The following is a 16,608-nucleotide window of genomic DNA, read 5'->3' on the forward strand; positions in this document are numbered from 1 at the left end:
TTAACTACTACTACTCCTTTTTCCGGGTTCCTCTTATTAAGTAAACCTGTTCTGTCTCAGTCCCAGAAGAGCTAAGAAGAGGAGGACTTTGAAGGGTCCCGGCGTTTGGGGAGGAAAGCTTTGCAGCTGGGCATTGTATCTCTGGTGATTGGGCTGGCAATTATAACTGCTTACATTATTTTGCATTTTACAACGGTACAAAGAATATTTGTGATATATATTTTGAATCATATTTTGAAATATACTATTAATATTTGAAATAATCTATTCTTAATTACAGAATATGGTCTGACTATCTGAAGATAAGAGCTATTTCTAACTGTTAAAACAACTTTGTATTATGTAATTTTTATTTATTTATTTATTTATTTTTATTTATTTTTTGCTACTGAGACAACCCATCCATTTTAGCTAAACTGTTATCTGCTCAGTTTTGATAATTTGCCAACTTTAAAGTTAAAATTATATCAAACAGCATTTTAAACAGCATGCAAAATGTTGTAATTTCATGTAATGCGAATGTGTCTTTGGAATGGATCTGTGTACTGCTGAAATAATCATGTAAATAAAACCCTGTCTGTATAATTTTAATAGTTGGAGAGGGCTTATGTCACTGAAACAGCATGTCTCTGTAGCAGCTGTTGCAGTCTCTTCTAATATCATATGACACTTACACATAAATTAATTATATCAGCGCTGTCAATTTAGGCCAAAGTAGAGACAATCAAAGATTAATCTTTTAATTTCAGGAGTACAGACTTCGAATCTCATAATCTGTGGGGAATTTCATTGGCTTCAAATGGTGATATTGTACCCTTATTGACACTAAGAGGCTTTTTGCTCAGATCCTTCACATAGAACCAATACAGACAATGACAAAAACAAAAACACAACAAAATTTGGGGATTGGTTGGTTCTAATTAAAGGTACACTAAGTAACTTTCCTTTATGGAGACAAGCAGTGATGGAAGTGAAAGGTTAAATGGTGCACCTTTATTTCTAGCATCACATCTAATACATTATTTGTAAGACTTAAAGTCTTATTTTTATGTAAATCCATAGATAAAATCTGATTATTTGTCCATATTTACACAAATTATTTGAAAATTAAACGTACATGGTGCTAAAGGACAATTTATAGATAATTTAGATTTTCCTTTTAGTGAGCCTATTGGACATCTTGAGGACAGAGGGTTATCATTTAATCAACAATAAAACCTTGATGACTGTGCGTTTTCAAATGATGGTCACAATAATAACATGTGAGAGCTGTGAGAACCAATGTCATTTAACACCACGAAGCTTTTAACAGAAAAAATGGAAACAGTGTCTTGGGGTCTCAATGAATATATTATTATTATTATTATTATTATTATTATTATTATTATTATTATTATTATTATTATTATTATTATTATTATATTATTATATTATTATTATTATTATTATTATTAGTATATCTGATGTTGCAATGAAAATGAACTGAAAGTAAGTGACTATTTCAACAAAAGCGTAACTCGAGTCAAGTAAATAATGCTAAGTAAATGCCAGTTCAGAAGGTTGGTTGGCGCTTATAGGGTTAAACTTTAACCCCGCGCGTGCTGCAGGCGGAAGAGGTGTGTTTTCTGTACGGAAAACAATTTCAGCAAACTTTCATAAAGCGGTTTTAGCAACAACAACAACAACAAAAAGACTAAACATGGCTCTGTGAAGTAGTTGACTGGTTTTGGCACAGTTCTTTCTGTAAAAATAAACTTTCTTCTGAAACGAAAGGCGGGAACTAAGTGAGAACAACTTCAAGACGCCAAACGTGCTCCAGAAAGGCCCACATTTGACAAGGGAGATTCAGGTAAGTTACTCAATAGTACAATCATTTTCCAACATTTCCCATAAATTGACAGCGATTTCCGTATCCATTATGGATGTATTTGGGTTCACAACTGTCGTACTTTGCCCGCAGACAGTGGTGTCTCTCCGGTATGGGGAACAGCAGCAGTGACCGGGGCGGTCAGGGGGACAGGTCCCCCTCTTATCGAGATGGACAGCAGGGGGGAAAAGATGCACGGCCCAAAATACTGATGGATAGCACCGAGGACGCAGACCTGTTCCAAAGAGAAGATCCAAAGGTTGGGGAAAACCCATTAAACCCTAAAGTATCTGTCAGAGTACCTTGTATTTCAATCTTAATGTGTAAAATACACACCACAGTTTGCATTTATTTTAGTTGATGATCATTGTAATCCTAGCTGGCCCAAAGTGTACAACCTGGATCTCTTGTTGCTAGATTAATATAAATTACCTTTTCAATTGGTGCCTTTTGTAGTCTTTTGTATGCACTGATAACTTGAAACTGTGCATTCTGCAGTCTGATTCGAGGATGCCCATAGATTGATTGAGGTTTACATGGAGCAGCAATTCAATATATTTGTGCGCTTCTGTTGTTCTGTCTAGGCTAATTCAGAGATGCAGGAGTTTTTTGAATGGCAGCGAGACCTCGAGAGTTTAACCAAAGGTTCAACACAGGCCAGACCCACAGTGTTCAGGTGGACCGGAGCAGCCAAAGAAGTCTATGTATCCGGATCATTCAACAACTGGGCTTCCAAAATCCCACTAAACAAAAGGTATAATGGTTATATAGAGTAGGCATTGGATACTTTTTCCATAGCCTCTGTTTGGTGATCTGTGAATTGAAATTGCCTTTAGTAGATGAGCAAGTGAATGTCTAATGTAGCTCACCTAATGACAAAAGTTGCTGTCAACCGATACTTTTAGAAAACGAATTGATTGTTTTATGATAATAATCACTATGCATTCTGTTCTTTATGTTTTGATCTTAGTCAGAATAATTTTGTGGCTATTGTGGATATTCCTGAAGGAGAGCACCAATACAAGTTCTGTGTAGACGGACAGTGGACTTTAGATCCAACCGGGGTGAGTTTTTGATAGCTGATATCACCTTTGTTTTGGATAGATGGATAGATTTTTAAACATGTACGCCTTTGCATCCTGCAGTCTGTAGTGACATCTAAAACAGGGACCGTGAATAATGTGATCCAGGTGAAGAGGACGGACTTTGAAGTGTTTGATGCCCTACGGATAGATTCTGAGGATTCAACAGAAGGTAAACCTATTATGCTTTTGTATCAGTTGTCTTAAGTAAAATTATTTAAAATTGGGAGGCATTGTGTATGAGTAAATTGTAGTCCAACTATTCACTTAAATTTCAAATGAAGTCTACTAATTATGTAAATGTGTTCTGAGTATGTGAGAGAGTGGCAGCAGGTCACAGTAATATTGTCATAATTTGTAAATAAAATAATATGTAGGAGAGGCAAATGCGCGAGCATACAAATACTTTTTATGCATTGTTAAATGTATTAACAAAAAAAACTTGTCAGAATTATCCAGTTCTCCTCCGGGTCCATACCACCAGGATTCTTACTCAATCAAATCTGAAGACAAATTGAAACATCCCCCTTATTTACCTCCACACCTGCTGCAAGTGCTGCTCAACAAAGACACTGGTGTCTCTGTAAGTACAATACAACACAATCTAGACATGAAGGTGCACTTTTTTTTTAACTTTTTGGTTTGGGTCAATCACCTACTTATTTCTAAGGATATGTCATTGATCTGCCTGGAATGTTCTACAGTATGACATTAAACAACTCTGCCTTTCATTTATTAAAGGTTGTATAGAGGATTTTCCAAGGAACGAGAAATCCAGCAACTGTTTGTCCTTTTTCAAATGTTGCGCATGCGTGAAACCACCCCCCCTCCCCTACAGCTCCCTACATAGAAACGCCTCCTCTCGCCTCCTCCTTACGCCAGAAACAGGTTTGTTTACAGCCGGTGCGCTGCACATGACTTGTAAACAACTAACTACAGTGTTGGTGAGGCAAGGCGGAGAAGTGAGGAGCGGGGTGCGCGGGTGCGCGGACATTTCGTGCGCGGACGAGAAGTGAGGAGCAGGGAGAAGAGCGGAGCAGGGAGAGGAGAGAGGAGCGGTGCGCGGAGATTCCGTGCCCAGAGAAGTGAGGAACAGGGGGAAGAGCGGATCGGGCAGCGGGGAGAGGAGCAGGAAAGGGGTGCAGAGAAGGTTGCGCGGAGATTCAGTGCGAATGAACTAGCTACAACACGCAGCAGCAAGCGGACTCTTTCTTTGCATTGAAAATTACGTTTTCAGACATAGGATATCGCTTTCGTGTCCTGAAAAACGTTTGACTAGCTCTTGGAAATAAAGTACGTTTTCATAATAAGCAGAAGTGACCTGTCCAGGAGTAATTTGGCGACCAGTGGTTCAGTCTTTAGACCCTGCGTCTGCTTCAGTTGCGCCATCGCTGGAATGAATCTATAAGAATCACCTTAGTTTGGCTTCGCTGCTTTTCCCCTTGTCTTCTTCTTTCAGCAATCTCAAAAATGGACTTTCTTTTGCGGCTAACTGCTCCTGGATTCTTGTCTGCCATTGCAACAAACTTTGTGCTAACTGCGAGGAAGATATAGGTCAAAAAAAGCCGCTAAGAACTGTTGCGTTAGTGGAGTAACAGCGTCTGTGCGGCTTGCGTCTGTGGACTGCGTGACAGGGGTACGTAAACCACGTACCGGCAGCGCGCAGGCAAGTCAGTTACTCTAGAAACGTAGGGAGATTGATTGACAGCCTGTCAGCTAACAGATAACGAGGCAGTGTCGTTATCTATTGGCAAATGTTTAGCTGGCCCCACCACGTCCAGAGTTGATGAATTTTTATTCTCTTTTTTTTGGTCATTATAATTACAAGGCTACTGCATCTCTATAATGCTATCATTGACAATTTGAAACAAAAAAAAATCCTCCATACAACCTTTAAGTCATAGATGGTTCTGTAACTGAAAAATACCTAGCCAAAAAGGCATTATGACTGTGAGCAGGGTTGCCTCTCCACAGATCTGACCTGTAACTTGATCTAGTTTGGTCTTCATGAAGACAAAAAGGTTTAATGCCATACTGTGAAACATTCCATACAAAGCAATAACATCTCCATGGAGAAAAGGGTTTGACAGACCCTCCACCAGAAAAGCTGCATAATGCATCTTTAAATATGACATGAACTTTAATTTGCTGCTGTTTTAATCTGAATTGTATAATTTTATTTCATTAGTGCGACCCAACACTGCTTCCAGAGCCAAACCATGTGATGCTCAATCATCTGTATGCTCTGTCCATAAAGGTAACGATCTCAAATGAAATAAACAGGCATGGATAATCTAATCATGGATGATCTACAACCACAAGATTAGAAAATCTTTTGGTTGTAGACTACATTTTAAAATATTTGAGATAATAGAACTAGAAGTGTACACTCTGTATTTTTATTGTATTTTCAGGTATAATTATCTAAAGGAACACCCTTGTAAAGTAACATTTTAAACAGAGTCAACCACAAGAAATGCCAATTATGAAATTGCTGAAGTGACAATCAGTAAACATCACTTGGGTCGGTGTTGCTAGGCCGATTTCCCAGGGCTAAAATGTACAGATGCCAATTATTTAAAAGAAGGCGAAAAACTAGACTTTTTTATAAGTTTATAACTTTTGGTCATATGCATATGCATTTTTACTGCTTATGATTTATAATGGTAATGTGGAGACGTGTGCAAGTATTTATTATTCAAACACGTTGACTCTCTTAACTACACTAAAGTAGTTCACCAATATACATTACATGCCAATAAATTTGTAAACGGTAGTTAATACTTAAAATATACAAAGATCAGGTGTTTGTGTGCCACATCATGTTTATTAAAAATACTAACACATTTGAGTTTTAAGGATTTCTGGGGGAGGCCAACCCAGACCCCCCCTTACATTTATTTATACAGTTTGGGGGAGCAAAACAGCTAAATAGTATTTCTCTATGTGATTTCAGGATGGAGTCATGGTTCTCAGTGCAACTCACCGCTACAAAAAGAAGTATGTGACAACACTTCTTTACAAACCCATATAAAACGATAACTGTTGATGTAATGTAATTTATACAACTACATTATTGATAATTTTTCCACATTCTGTACATTCTGTACATTCCAATTCAGTTGCTGTTGCACTCATCAATTATTATAGTTATTACATTGAGATTTGTATTGTGAAAAACTGAATTTATAATTTACCTGTTTTCTTATTATGAAATTGCTTTAGCTGTATTTGCATACAATTTCTACTATTCCAATTATTTTATTTTATTTTGTTGTCTTTTTATTGTATCAAATCACCACCTGCTTATGTTACAATAATAAGGGATTAAAAATATCAAATGGAATGCATGTTTCTTGTTTTGTGGGTTTTATTTTTCAACTCAAACACAGAATTTGGAATCCAGGTTCTTGTTTTCAGGGTTGTAAGGTTTCTCAGCGAAACAGTGAGCTGCAACACGGTCACATTCGCACACAGCAGCCTGGCACTTATCATTAGTGTCTGCAGACAGTGGAAAGACCAGTCAGTCAAGAGTTAAGCAAATATTATGCACTGATTTGTTTTTAGATCCTGCAATATTATAGGATATTTGCTAAACTGCTGATATGAACATATGCTGCTATAATCAGTTTACACACACACCTCAAAGGAATGCTGAAGAAAATGTTCTCATTTGACCATTTACTGACAAGTGAATTTGTTGGAAAAAAAGCAATAGCAATTTTTCAATAGATTTTTAAAAATCATTTTGATCCTAGTTTTTGTGCTTGGTAATAATATAGTCAAAAAGATATTCCATGTTCTTAGGCTTTGCACAACATGAAAATCACACAACAACACTAATATATGCTATTGAAATAGTCTTGTTAATGATATTTAATTTTACCTGAGCAGGTGACTCTCTCATTGGAGCAGGTGTGATCATAAACCAGAACATAAGGGAGATCTGCAATAGCTGTGCATCCAGGAAGTCTTCTGGCAGTTGCATAGCAATTGTCATGCACTTTACAGCACCTGTCAAATATTTAGACTTGAATATGCTGTAGTAAAGAGACTCAAACTGCAATTTTATGTAATTCATGTGTTTTTACTGGTCCAGTTCATCCACAGGGGTCCCTTTTCCTCCAAAGCCACACCAGCAGCCGTATTCATTGAAGATGAAAGGATTGACTCCAGGTTGAGCACATTGGATCATGTTTCCAAATTGCCATAACGCTTTTGGCAGAGTGGCACCATTGACCACACAAACTGTCAACAAACAACACAGTACAGTGTAACTAGGTACTACAAGTACATTATAAAGTTAATAAAAATATACATATATATTCATGCTAAAATACAATTATTAAAAATCCCAATATCACGAGTGATAAACTGCACTTAATCAGAATGTGCTTTGTTAATTGCAAAAAAGGTCCAAAGTATGGGACAGATAATTTGTCATGTTGTTATTTCAGTTGAACCATTCTAATTTGTGTTTTAATCAATTAGAGGGTATGTTCATTAGTTCAACTCTAATCAAGATCAAAACTAGAACTAAACCCAGATCTAAATTTGGGCTGGATCATGACTAAACCAAGACTACATTTGGACTCAAACTGGGCAAAAACTATGACCCTTTTTGGCTCACAAGTGTGAACACACCCTAAAACAAATAATGATTACCAAATTACCAGATTATAATGATAACCAGATTACCAAAACTATTACACAGTGAGTCCAGCATTTTTTCATTTCCTACCAGTAACAAGGAGGGTCAGGAGAGTAGTCCGGTACATGGTTGCTGTCTCAAGAAAGTGACTGCTGGTGTAAGCATCTTTTTATACCTGAGTAGGTAAAAGGAGATAAGGGAACTATGGGGTGGGTGCTGTGAAAAGTATGCTTTTGAACATATGTTTCATATTTTATGTAATCAATCTAGATTTTGTAATTGTGTGATTTGAAAATCCACCAATTGCTGCACATTTTCCCTTGTTTTGCGAGTTCACATTTGAATGTCCCTTGTTGTTCTCCTGTGTACACTTTGTCCTCTTTGGGGCCTCCCAATTTAACATTTGTTGAAATTAAAGCAACTTCCCAGCACGCAGCTGAGCAAACAACCAGCCACTTGCCTAAGTTCTCATGGTTTTGCACTGAATGTACTTTGGCCAGCATAGAATAAATGTAAAGCTAAGTAAACATATACAAATGCTGTACCATGTGTTTTGACCACTTATGACCATTTACATATTATTTAGTGAGAGTTTAGCTATTTCTCCTTATTTCTGATTTATGGATTTGTACATTTCTTAAATTATCTTGCAATGTACCTCAAGATTGTACATCGTGCGCATTGAAGATAGGCTGACACCAGGCAATTGGTCAGAAATGACCTCTTTACGAGGTTTGGAGGTTATATAATGCACCTGCTCCAGTCTTCATCCCGGTTTACAAGATGTACCTGTCTCAGACCTTGTCCATCCTGCTTCTCTGCCTCCCAGCCTGTAAGTACCCTGCACATTACAAGGCTGTATCACAGGAAAGATAAATAATGACAATTTTAAAACTGCATCTTGACTCTACAAAACTTTTGACTGTTACAAATTTCAAATTAAATGTTTCAGTACACATGAAGTGAAAAAGGATTTGTTTAGTGGGGTTACTCATACATAGAGAAGTCACAGGAGCAGTGCATGTGCCCAAGTGCAGTGATCGGGAACCCATCTCCAGATTTTGAGCTAGGCTTGGTCAGTTGCATGAACCTTATATCAGATGTGTCTCTCTTGTCTCCTGCAGTGCTTGGGTACAGAGCTGTGTGGCAGTTCAGGGCCATGATCCTGTGCACCATGCCTGACAGTTGGCCCATTCTGGACTACGCAGACTATGGCTGCTACTGTGGCCTCGGGGGCTCGGGAGAACCAGTGGATGAGCTGGACAGGTAAGTGCAGATAAGAATGTACAAAATATTTTGCTATAACTTTGCATAACCGCTACATTCTTTAGGTTTGGGGTTATATAGTTATTTCTTAGATACTCAAAGTGCCTTACATTACATTATTAATTCACTACACACTACTCAGCAGTAGTCAGATAGTTCTGTAGTTGCATTTGCCCGGGGGTAGACCGACGTAGAACTGATGATGTAGCTTTTTAATAACATCTAAACACAAACATCAATTCATGTATCAATATTATAAAATTTTACCAAATATTTAAAATTCCCAACATTACCCATGAAATAAAATATTGGATACTTATGAATTAATCGTTTTTACTTGATGCTTCTCTTCTTTCTTTAGGTGCTGCCAAGTTCACGATCAATGCTACAGCGACGCCATGCAGCACAAGGACTGCTGGCCCATTTTGGACAACCCCTACACTGAACTCTACCACTACAATTGCAATGAAGCCACTAAGACTGTCACCTGTTTGGGTAAGGATTTGTTTATTTTAAGATCTTTCTGCAGATTCTCCTTCACACCGACCAAAATCTTTACCCACGTGATTCTCATGTCATGGCTGAACTTGAAGTCCACAGCAGCATTCTCTGTGAAAGCCTCCATTTCCTGGATCTCACCCACATACCTAAATCAGGGGCTTGGAGTAGTGCTTGGGAATGATCCAAGAGCTTTGTATGAATTGGGTCACAGAAATGAGACAAGAGAGTCAATTGCTCTGCCTCTGGTGTTACAACTACCACCAACAATGGGCTTTGTTCAGTTCTTCTTGTTTTATGGGGGGCAATTTATTATTGGAAATGACTAAGTTGAAACAATTAATCATCCCAACAAACCATATTTTTCTGTTATGCTATTTGCACCCTTATGCTACAGTACAGAACGTAATTACAAACTGCAGAAGCTGTACCGGACCTCTCAGGTCTCCAGCCGTGATGTTTATTATCTATCACAGGTTGTTTCTATCACTGTTTTTTTTTTCTTTTCTTCTTTTTTTATAGAGAAAAACAACCCCTGTGAGCAATTCATCTGTGAGTGTGACAGGAAGGCAGCCATATGTTTTGCTGGAGCTGGATACAGTGAAGAGAACGCACATCTCCCCAGTGACCGCTGCAAATAACTGACATACACATAGTTAATGCACCTGCTGTTCTTAATGTTTTTATTCCTCTTAGAGTATAATAACATTTCACAAGAACAGGGTGGATATACTATACTACTACAACAGCTCTTGAATATCTACATTTATATATTTAATTATTGATTCTTAATGAAGAGGTCTATCCTTATCACTGTCCTTAAATAATAATACATTTAAACCAAATTACTTTAGTTCTTAATGTAAAATAAATACATTTTGCCTGACTATATATGGAGCTTAACATGCAGAGTCACTGTTACCAAAACCATAACTGACTTCATTATTACATCTTTGGGTTGCAAGTTATACAGTGCTCTCACAGATGTAGCGGTACGCAAGGCTACAGTCTGCATCATTCCACAGTTTACGTTTGCGTCTGACTGAAGAATGAAGCTGCCCACAGTCTTCCCCATTTTCACGGTAATCCCAATCATCAGGCTGGCCCTTATCCCAGAAACTTAAGACAATAAAACATACAAGCATATGGTGAAGCATATATTTATATCTAAGAGATAAAACATTTTACATATTTTTACGTTTGGATAGAACTGTAGTCACTTCCATCCACCCAGCTCCAGTGTCCCTCTTTATGTCTCTCAACAAGTCCAATCCAGTAGTTTTCTCCAAGGGCAACTACTTTTGAAATGTAGTCCTAGAAAGAAAAAAAATCTTTCAAAAATATTAGAATGGGAATAATTCATGGTATATCAACAATAGCATGGTACAGGAAATGTACCAGTTCCTCCACATTATTTATAACCAATAGATGTCCGTTAAGTCTTTGGCAGTGTGTTTCTGCATTTCTCCAAGGCTCTGGGGTAGCTGACAGAAAGTAACAGCCTTTATCATAAGACACCCATCCTTCTCGACAATTTCCTTATTGACACCAAAAGTAAAGTAGGTTAGGATAGATAAATAAATGATTGTAGTAGATGTGCAATTTACAGGGTTCACAATGAGAATATGTATTTTTAAAGTGAATTTACAATTGTAATTCAACCAGTGCTTACCTCTAACTGGAGTAATTTCTTCAAGATAAACCTGCTCTATAATTCTCTCAGTCTCACTGTGAGCTTCAAAATGAGCTGTCAACAAATAAAGTGATGTTTAAGTTGCTGTTTGTTCATCATCGAGTATCTATGTTGATAACTTAAAGGTGCACTGTGTAACTGTTGGGGGTCCGTCACCTGCTTGTGGCTATGGATATGCCATTGCTCACTCCTACTGTGAAACCTCCACAATATGACATTAAACAGCTCTAAATTAGGATTTATTAAATTACAGGTAGTTTTATAGCTTAAAAATACTTCGAAAAACAGGCATACTGTGAGGGGGGTTGCCTCTCCAGAGATCTGACCTGTAACTTGGTCTGGTTTGGTTTCCATGAAGATAGAACGATTTAATACCATACTGTGAAACATTCAAGACAAAGCAATAACATCTCCATTGAGAAAAGCATTTGATGGACCCTTCATCTGAAATCTGGACCCTTCATTACACAATGCAGGTTTAAGTAAAAAAAAAAAGAAAAGAAAGAAAGACTTACCATGATTGGGTGTAAAAGGCACATTGTTGGCTGCTTTTGAAAGCTTTATTTTTATTTCATTAACATCGCTGCTTATTTGAGAAACTGGTTAGAAAATTAAGAAAGACATTTATTTGTTTTACATGATCGTTTCAGTAGTTTCTCTTGAAGAAAAAAAATACATACATTTAACTCCAGTCATAAACAGCAAAATAAACAGCAGAAGCAACAGGACAGCATATAGGGCGTAAACAACGATTTTACTTATACCTAAAAAATTAAAAAAAAAAGTTTTTTGTTTAGAGTAAACTAAAACTGCAATCCTTTATATATACCTCTATGTAAAGTCTCTGGTGTGTTCTCAGTGGACTCAGGGCAAAACTGATGATACTGAACTTCCATTATTGGCTGTTAATAAAAACATAATTTTATAAATTTTGTGTTAAGATGTAGCCATAATAGTTTTAAGTAAATGTCAAATGCCAGCTGAAATTAAAGTGTTGAGCTTACCTTACTAACAAAGGGAGCCTCTGTATTAAAATGCGTTGTTGGACTCATGGATCTATAATAAGAACTAACGATTTTTTTTAATACTTCCATGGTTGGACTCTGACCATGAGATCAGAAAACCCACCCCTTTCCAGAGAAACAAACTGATGACCTACATCAAACATTGCAGACATTTCAGAGAATTATCTTATGTTGAAGAATAATACAAATTTACCCATAATGCTAGAAATTTGGATAAAAGAAGAAAAAACTAAACACAGTCCAAAAATATCTAAATATAAATAAATATAAATAGTCTAAAAAAGCCCCCTCGAAAAGATAACATATCTCCCCTAAAGTCAAGCGAACATGTATGCAATAATTTCTCCTAGACAGCTCTCCTACTCTTTATTCAACAGTCAGCAGCACTGCCATGACTCTGTTATTAAAAAACGGAAAGAGAAAGGAAAGAGAAAAGAGGAAAACTCTTTAAAAGGAAAATAAAATCTGGGGGAAAATGTTCAAAAACATGGGAACAAAACCTCACAATCTCAATTAATCAATCCTTTGAAACATCAGACATAATACAGATATTTGGGATGGAAAATAAAATATTAGTTAGTAAAGTATAATCGTGTGTTCGCTTAAAAAAACTCTCAGTAGCCGCTAAAGGGCGCTAAACACTTTCACCTCACGTGACCTTTCCTTCAAATAACTTCCGGTCTCAATTTCTGACTAAAACGGAAAATGGCGGCTCTCGGACGCGTTTCGCTGGCTCTGCTGAGGTCCAGTTTGGCCCACAACCGGCGACAGCTTTCTGCTGTTGCGGGAGGCCACGGTGAACAAGCAGGTAATCTTATCTTTTCTGTAATCATATGCGGAATGTATACTAATCATTTTGTCCCGGCTGTTTGAGAGTGACCTTGCTAGCATTAGCTTCTGGTAGCGAAAACAACATCCTGTCATTAATATCAAACTAAACAAACACTTTCCACATTATCTAAAATATAGTAATACACGCAGAGTCTGCTGCCCATACTTTGTTGCCGTTGACTAAATACATTCATTGTATGGTGACATTTTGGCTCATGACTCATGATAAAGAGTAGTGACCGACCTCGCGTCCACTTCCTTTCATCTAACCCAAGTTATATGCTCTTATATTTACTAGCAAAAACTTGGAAGATCCTGTCTTTCGTGGTTGCCCTTCCTGGCGTTGCTGTGTGCATGCTCAACACATTTCTGAAGGAACAACACCACGGACATGACCAGCCAGAGTTTGTTGCATATCCCCATCTCCGAATTCGCTCCAAGGTGAATTTATCTTCTTGGAAATAAGTACCTACCGAGAGTGATACTGTAAACTTACTGGAGTTTTTTTTTAACTTTGTTTGTCTTGCAGAAATTCCCTTGGGGTGATGGGAATCATTCACTTTTCCACAATTCCCATGTGAATCCTCTGCCTGATGGCTATGAGGGCCATGATGAGTAGATCGTTCCTCTATAAAACCTCTTAACTGGCTTGGGACCAGTCCTCACTCCGCTCTGTTCTGGACCACATTCTGAACTACAGTTTACTTTCTTTCTGTTGTTTACTGACGGGCTTGTTGCATTAAGCACCCAAAGTTACAGTTTGTTCTTACCTAGACCATATGACAAAACTTCTGTGTAAATTAAACATCAATAAACTTAACTCTGTCTTGTATTTTCATTGTAGGAAGATGTGGTGAGGTCACACTTGATTGCTGCAGTGGGGTTGCAACACAAACTGCTCTGTCCGGGCACCAATTCTAGGGTAAATCTATTCCTATGCTTGTGACCGTGTCCTAGGGTTCACTGAGACAGTGCAGACACCATGGCCCTTGCACTGGTCACAGGACTTTGTTCAAAACAGGTCTGTTAAGTGTAACCAATATGCTATGTGTCAAGTCTCGGGGATAGGCTACTACTTTTACCAAGGGTCAAATTAGAATTCAGAGCTTGACCAGCACAATCATTAACAATGACTTCTTTTACTGACATTGGAATATGTATATGGTAGATCTATATATTTTCTGGGTGTGTGAGTTTGTTATGTTTGTCTTCAGTTATTTAGAATACAATAGAGCAAGGTGGGTTTTCTATTACTTCATACAGTAGTCATTACATATGATCCGTGCAGGAACATACACTAGTACATGGATAGAAACATGCACATCTCATGAAATGTTTCTATCAAACTTGACATTTTGTGGTCTACATGAAAACGATGTATATTTGAATAACCACAATAAATGACACAAAATAATGGCTGAATCATATATATCTTAACATAATGCAGTATGGAATATGTATCTTTTTTTTCTACTTTTGGTTAATCCTATACGCACACGCCCCCTGGTGCGTCACCGAGTTAAGCCTCTCTCCGCCTTTTCACGTGAACGCGCTTTAAGCCGAATTTAAAAATCCAGGGTTAACAAAGCCTGCGGATGTCCCTCGCCTCAGTGGTAGCTTCCTTCGGGACCCGATTTCGGTGCTTTGTTGGTAACTGAACCGGCAGAGTGTGGGACGACAGGAAGAAGAGTAGTTTAAACTTGACTTTCCGCTGTCATAATGGCGGAGCTGTGCGATTTGATAAGTAAATCTAGCCTTGAAACATCTCGGATAACTGCGTCCGTCCAGGCTGCAGTGGAAGGCGAGAGCAATCAATTATCGATCGCAGCACTCATAGAAGCAGAGCGAGGTAAATAATAAATGTGCCAGTAATACATCTTCTAATTGTCAACGTTCAATACAATTATAATTAAAATCTTTGTTTTTATTGTATAATTTTTTTTTTTTTTTACAGAGCTTCAAATGATGAGGAAACAGGAAAGAGCACATTTTTTCAGCACCAAAGAGCAAGAACTAATTTTGAAATTGTATGAAGAAGAAAGGGATATATTAACGGCTAAATCCAACACCTCAAGTGCCTCTAGGTTAAGAGAGGAGGCGTGGCAGAGAATAGCTGATAAAATCAATGCGTAAGAATAAATTATCAATGGCCATGAAATCTCTTATGTTGTTCATTGTAACGGGTATGCAATTACATTTCAGGGCTTCTGATAGTGGCTACAAAAGAAGTTGGCAACAAGTAAAAATTAAACATAAAAACATTATACAATCAGGTAGTTGGCTGTGTATACATATATATATATGTATGTGCATGTGTTTATCAAACTAAAGGGAAATATGTGGTCTGTGATCTATCATTGAATCACCACTCTACAAAATATGAAAGTAATTATTATTTGCTGTCATTACAGCCAGACGACGAAGAGCAGAGATGTTGAAAAATGGATTTATACCCCCTTTGTCCCCCACAGACATCATGCCACAGAAAGACAGACTCCGAGTAGAAGTCTTACCATCAGCTGAATGTATTGAGCCACTGAGTGATACTGAAGCATCTAGTGCTTATATTAACGGTAAGTTCCTTTCACCACAGTGGATATTTAATCCAGTGTGATTTAAGTGTGAATGTTACTCCTATCTGACAGGCAGACATTGCTGTAATCTGTGTTGTGTTACATTTGATATTTTGTTTAAACAGTATCAGGCCATCCAGTTATCCTGATGCCTGTAACAAAAACTGAACCAGAAAGCATGAGCAGTGATGAGACAGACATCAGTGACACACATTATGAAGGTGTAAGTGTATATTGTGGTTCAATACATAATGCAAAACAGGTGATTAACATTTTCTGTTTGTTCTTTTTAGATTGATGTGCACAACAGCAGCATGCAAGAAGTTATTTCTGTTGGTAATAAAAATGCCTCCAGCAGTAGGAGTGTTGAGGTGAGATGGAGAATATGAACTCAACTTCTAAAAAAGTAATAATAATATTTGTATATATCATTTTTATTTAGCAGGTGCAGAAGGATGATTTAAGATCTCTTTATTGCACATATCTCAAAAAGGAAATTGAGAATCGGGAACAGCTGATGGCTTATCGAGCACTAAAAATGAAGAAGCTGGAGAAAGAAATTTTATTATTAGATAAACAGTTAGCGTGACAATATATATTCTGTTTTACAAGTTTGATTCATTCTACAGTAATACATTGGAACTGCTGTACACCATTAATTTTTATGACTAATAATATAATATAAATGGTGTGCAAATACATTTTAATTTTGACATTTAACATGACAAATGTAAAAGTAAAAAACAGGAGACTTTTGTTTTTAAATGGTCATTAAAACTGTTTACTGCCCTAAAGCACTGAGGGGCCCAGTGGAAGACATGAAAGAAGGAAAAAGGGGTTTGGTCCGGACAATTTGATCACATAATGATCACATAGTAATATGCGACTATATGATAAATGTAAATATAGTAAGCCTACTCACAACAGTACATTTAAAGGAACGTGCAGGCCTTTCCAAGTATGCACAATGTTGATTAATGCTTTAATTTACAATCTTAATTTTCTAATTACCTTTGTGCACCCTTACATCGTCTACGAAGCCTATGTAGAAAATCCTTGAGAACTTATTTATTTTTCCAGTCTGGAGAATTTTACAATAAATTATACTTTAGTAAAAGGGCA

General features: G+C 37.3%; 6 protein-coding genes across 10 annotated transcripts; 4 read left to right on the forward strand and 2 right to left on the reverse strand.

The window, feature by feature from the left end:
* The first annotated feature begins 1,604 nt into the window (after positions 1-1,604).
* On the forward strand, positions 1,605-6,295 carry prkab1b (protein kinase, AMP-activated, beta 1 non-catalytic subunit, b). The gene is made up of 8 exons (XM_020928322.2): positions 1,605-1,849; positions 1,961-2,126; positions 2,452-2,621; positions 2,838-2,931; positions 3,013-3,121; positions 3,399-3,532; positions 5,138-5,206; positions 5,906-6,295. The coding sequence occupies exons 2-8, from the start codon at positions 1,980-1,982 to the stop codon at positions 5,981-5,983; spliced, it is 801 nt and encodes a 266-aa protein (XP_020783981.1). The 5' UTR covers positions 1,605-1,849; positions 1,961-1,979; the 3' UTR covers positions 5,984-6,295.
* A 21-nt stretch (positions 6,296-6,316) lies between these two features.
* On the reverse strand, positions 6,317-8,047 carry LOC110163309 (phospholipase A2-like). Its single transcript, XM_055162118.1, has 4 exons — positions 7,691-8,047; positions 7,041-7,197; positions 6,836-6,963; positions 6,317-6,450 (listed from the first exon to the last, which is right to left on the reverse strand). Exons 1-4 carry the CDS (start codon positions 7,725-7,727, stop codon positions 6,332-6,334), a joined length of 441 nt encoding a protein of 146 aa, XP_055018093.1. The 5' UTR covers positions 7,728-8,047; the 3' UTR covers positions 6,317-6,331.
* pla2g1b (phospholipase A2, group IB (pancreas)) lies at positions 8,048-10,102 on the forward strand. Of its 2 annotated transcripts, XM_020928238.2 has the most exons (4): positions 8,048-8,432; positions 8,725-8,866; positions 9,228-9,361; positions 9,887-10,102. In XM_020928238.2, exons 1-4 carry the CDS (start codon positions 8,384-8,386, stop codon positions 10,003-10,005), a joined length of 444 nt encoding a protein of 147 aa, XP_020783897.1. In that variant the 5' UTR covers positions 8,048-8,383; the 3' UTR covers positions 10,006-10,102. The 2 variants fall into 2 exon arrangements, with proteins under 2 accessions (XP_020783897.1, XP_055018092.1); XM_055162117.1 differs by having other exon boundaries at positions 8,048-8,866.
* On the reverse strand, positions 10,034-12,721 carry asgrl1 (asialoglycoprotein receptor-like 1). 2 transcript variants are annotated; one of them, XM_055162116.1, is made up of 8 exons: positions 12,062-12,721; positions 11,887-11,962; positions 11,738-11,821; positions 11,573-11,656; positions 11,037-11,111; positions 10,763-10,902; positions 10,563-10,678; positions 10,034-10,483 (listed from the first exon to the last, which is right to left on the reverse strand). In XM_055162116.1, the coding sequence occupies exons 1-8, from the start codon at positions 12,149-12,151 to the stop codon at positions 10,330-10,332; spliced, it is 819 nt and encodes a 272-aa protein (XP_055018091.1). In that variant the 5' UTR covers positions 12,152-12,721; the 3' UTR covers positions 10,034-10,329. The 2 variants fall into 2 exon arrangements, with proteins under 2 accessions (XP_055018091.1, XP_020784032.2); XM_020928373.2 differs by having other exon boundaries at positions 11,887-11,959; positions 12,062-12,719.
* Positions 12,722-12,732: 11 nt separating this feature from the next.
* On the forward strand, positions 12,733-13,733 carry LOC110163396 (cytochrome c oxidase subunit 6A, mitochondrial). The gene is made up of 3 exons (XM_020928351.2): positions 12,733-12,890; positions 13,212-13,354; positions 13,443-13,733. Exons 1-3 carry the CDS (start codon positions 12,788-12,790, stop codon positions 13,530-13,532), a joined length of 336 nt encoding a protein of 111 aa, XP_020784010.1. The 5' UTR covers positions 12,733-12,787; the 3' UTR covers positions 13,533-13,733.
* Positions 13,695-16,603, forward strand: LOC110163307 (uncharacterized). 3 transcript variants are annotated; one of them, XM_055162115.1, is made up of 7 exons: positions 13,695-13,835; positions 14,868-15,042; positions 15,116-15,186; positions 15,325-15,486; positions 15,612-15,709; positions 15,780-15,857; positions 15,929-16,603. In XM_055162115.1, exons 2-7 carry the CDS (start codon positions 14,876-14,878, stop codon positions 16,073-16,075), a joined length of 723 nt encoding a protein of 240 aa, XP_055018090.1. In that variant the 5' UTR covers positions 13,695-13,835; positions 14,868-14,875; the 3' UTR covers positions 16,076-16,603. The 3 variants fall into 3 exon arrangements, with proteins under 3 accessions (XP_055018090.1, XP_055018089.1, XP_020783896.1); XM_055162114.1 differs by lacking the exon at positions 13,695-13,835 and adding an exon at positions 13,884-14,762; XM_020928237.2 differs by lacking the exon at positions 13,695-13,835 and adding an exon at positions 13,884-14,762 and having other exon boundaries at positions 15,932-16,603.
* The last annotated feature ends 5 nt before the right edge of the window (positions 16,604-16,608 follow it).

The sequence above is a fragment of the Boleophthalmus pectinirostris genome, unplaced genomic scaffold, assembly GCF_026225935.1.
Source record: "Boleophthalmus pectinirostris isolate CB_2022bp ecotype Guang Dong unplaced genomic scaffold, ASM2622593v1 HiC_scaffold_4, whole genome shotgun sequence".
Lineage (NCBI taxonomy): Eukaryota > Metazoa > Chordata > Actinopteri > Gobiiformes > Gobiidae > Boleophthalmus > Boleophthalmus pectinirostris.

Bases quoted from the DNA above. Each gene is read 5' to 3' on its own strand.
- pla2g1b (XM_055162117.1), top strand. From the start codon at position 8,622: ATGTGCCCAAGTGCAGTGATCGGGAACCCATCTCCAGATTTTGAGCTA. The intron at 8,867-9,227 runs GTAAGTGCAGAT...TTCTTTCTTTAG, and splicing joins CCAGTGGATGAGCTGGACAG to GTGCTGCCAAGTTCACGATC. The intron at 9,362-9,886 runs GTAAGGATTTGT...CTTTTTTTATAG, and splicing joins TAAGACTGTCACCTGTTTGG to AGAAAAACAACCCCTGTGAG.
- LOC110163307 (XM_055162114.1), top strand. From the start codon at position 14,633: ATGGCGGAGCTGTGCGATTTGATAAGTAAATCTAGCCTTGAAACATCT. The intron at 15,043-15,115 runs GTAAGAATAAAT...ATTACATTTCAG, and splicing joins ATAGCTGATAAAATCAATGC to GGCTTCTGATAGTGGCTACA. The intron at 15,710-15,779 runs GTAAGTGTATAT...TGTTCTTTTTAG, and splicing joins GTGACACACATTATGAAGGT to ATTGATGTGCACAACAGCAG.
- prkab1b (XM_020928322.2), top strand. From the start codon at position 1,980: ATGGGGAACAGCAGCAGTGACCGGGGCGGTCAGGGGGACAGGTCCCCC. The intron at 2,622-2,837 runs GTATAATGGTTA...TTTTGATCTTAG, and splicing joins AAAATCCCACTAAACAAAAG to TCAGAATAATTTTGTGGCTA. The intron at 5,207-5,905 runs GTAACGATCTCA...ATGTGATTTCAG, and splicing joins TGTATGCTCTGTCCATAAAG to GATGGAGTCATGGTTCTCAG.
- LOC110163396 (XM_020928351.2), top strand. From the start codon at position 12,788: ATGGCGGCTCTCGGACGCGTTTCGCTGGCTCTGCTGAGGTCCAGTTTG. The intron at 12,891-13,211 runs GTAATCTTATCT...TATATTTACTAG, and splicing joins AGGCCACGGTGAACAAGCAG to CAAAAACTTGGAAGATCCTG. The intron at 13,355-13,442 runs GTGAATTTATCT...TTTGTCTTGCAG, and splicing joins ATCTCCGAATTCGCTCCAAG to AAATTCCCTTGGGGTGATGG.
- LOC110163309 (XM_055162118.1), bottom strand. From the start codon at position 7,727: ATGTACCGGACTACTCTCCTGACCCTCCTTGTTACTG. The intron at 7,198-7,690 runs GTAGGAAATGAA...GTTTGTTGACAG, and splicing joins CCTGACCCTCCTTGTTACTG to TTTGTGTGGTCAATGGTGCC. The intron at 6,964-7,040 runs GTAAAAACACAT...AATATTTGACAG, and splicing joins CCTGTGGATGAACTGGACCA to GTGCTGTAAAGTGCATGACA.
- asgrl1 (XM_055162116.1), bottom strand. From the start codon at position 12,151: ATGGAAGTATTAAAAAAAATCGTTAGTTCTTATTATAGATCCATGAGT. The intron at 11,112-11,572 runs GTAAGTCTTTCT...ATTTGTTGACAG, and splicing joins GCCTTTTACACCCAATCATG to CTCATTTTGAAGCTCACAGT. The intron at 10,903-11,036 runs GTAAGCACTGGT...GGTGTCAATAAG, and splicing joins AGAAATTACTCCAGTTAGAG to GAAATTGTCGAGAAGGATGG.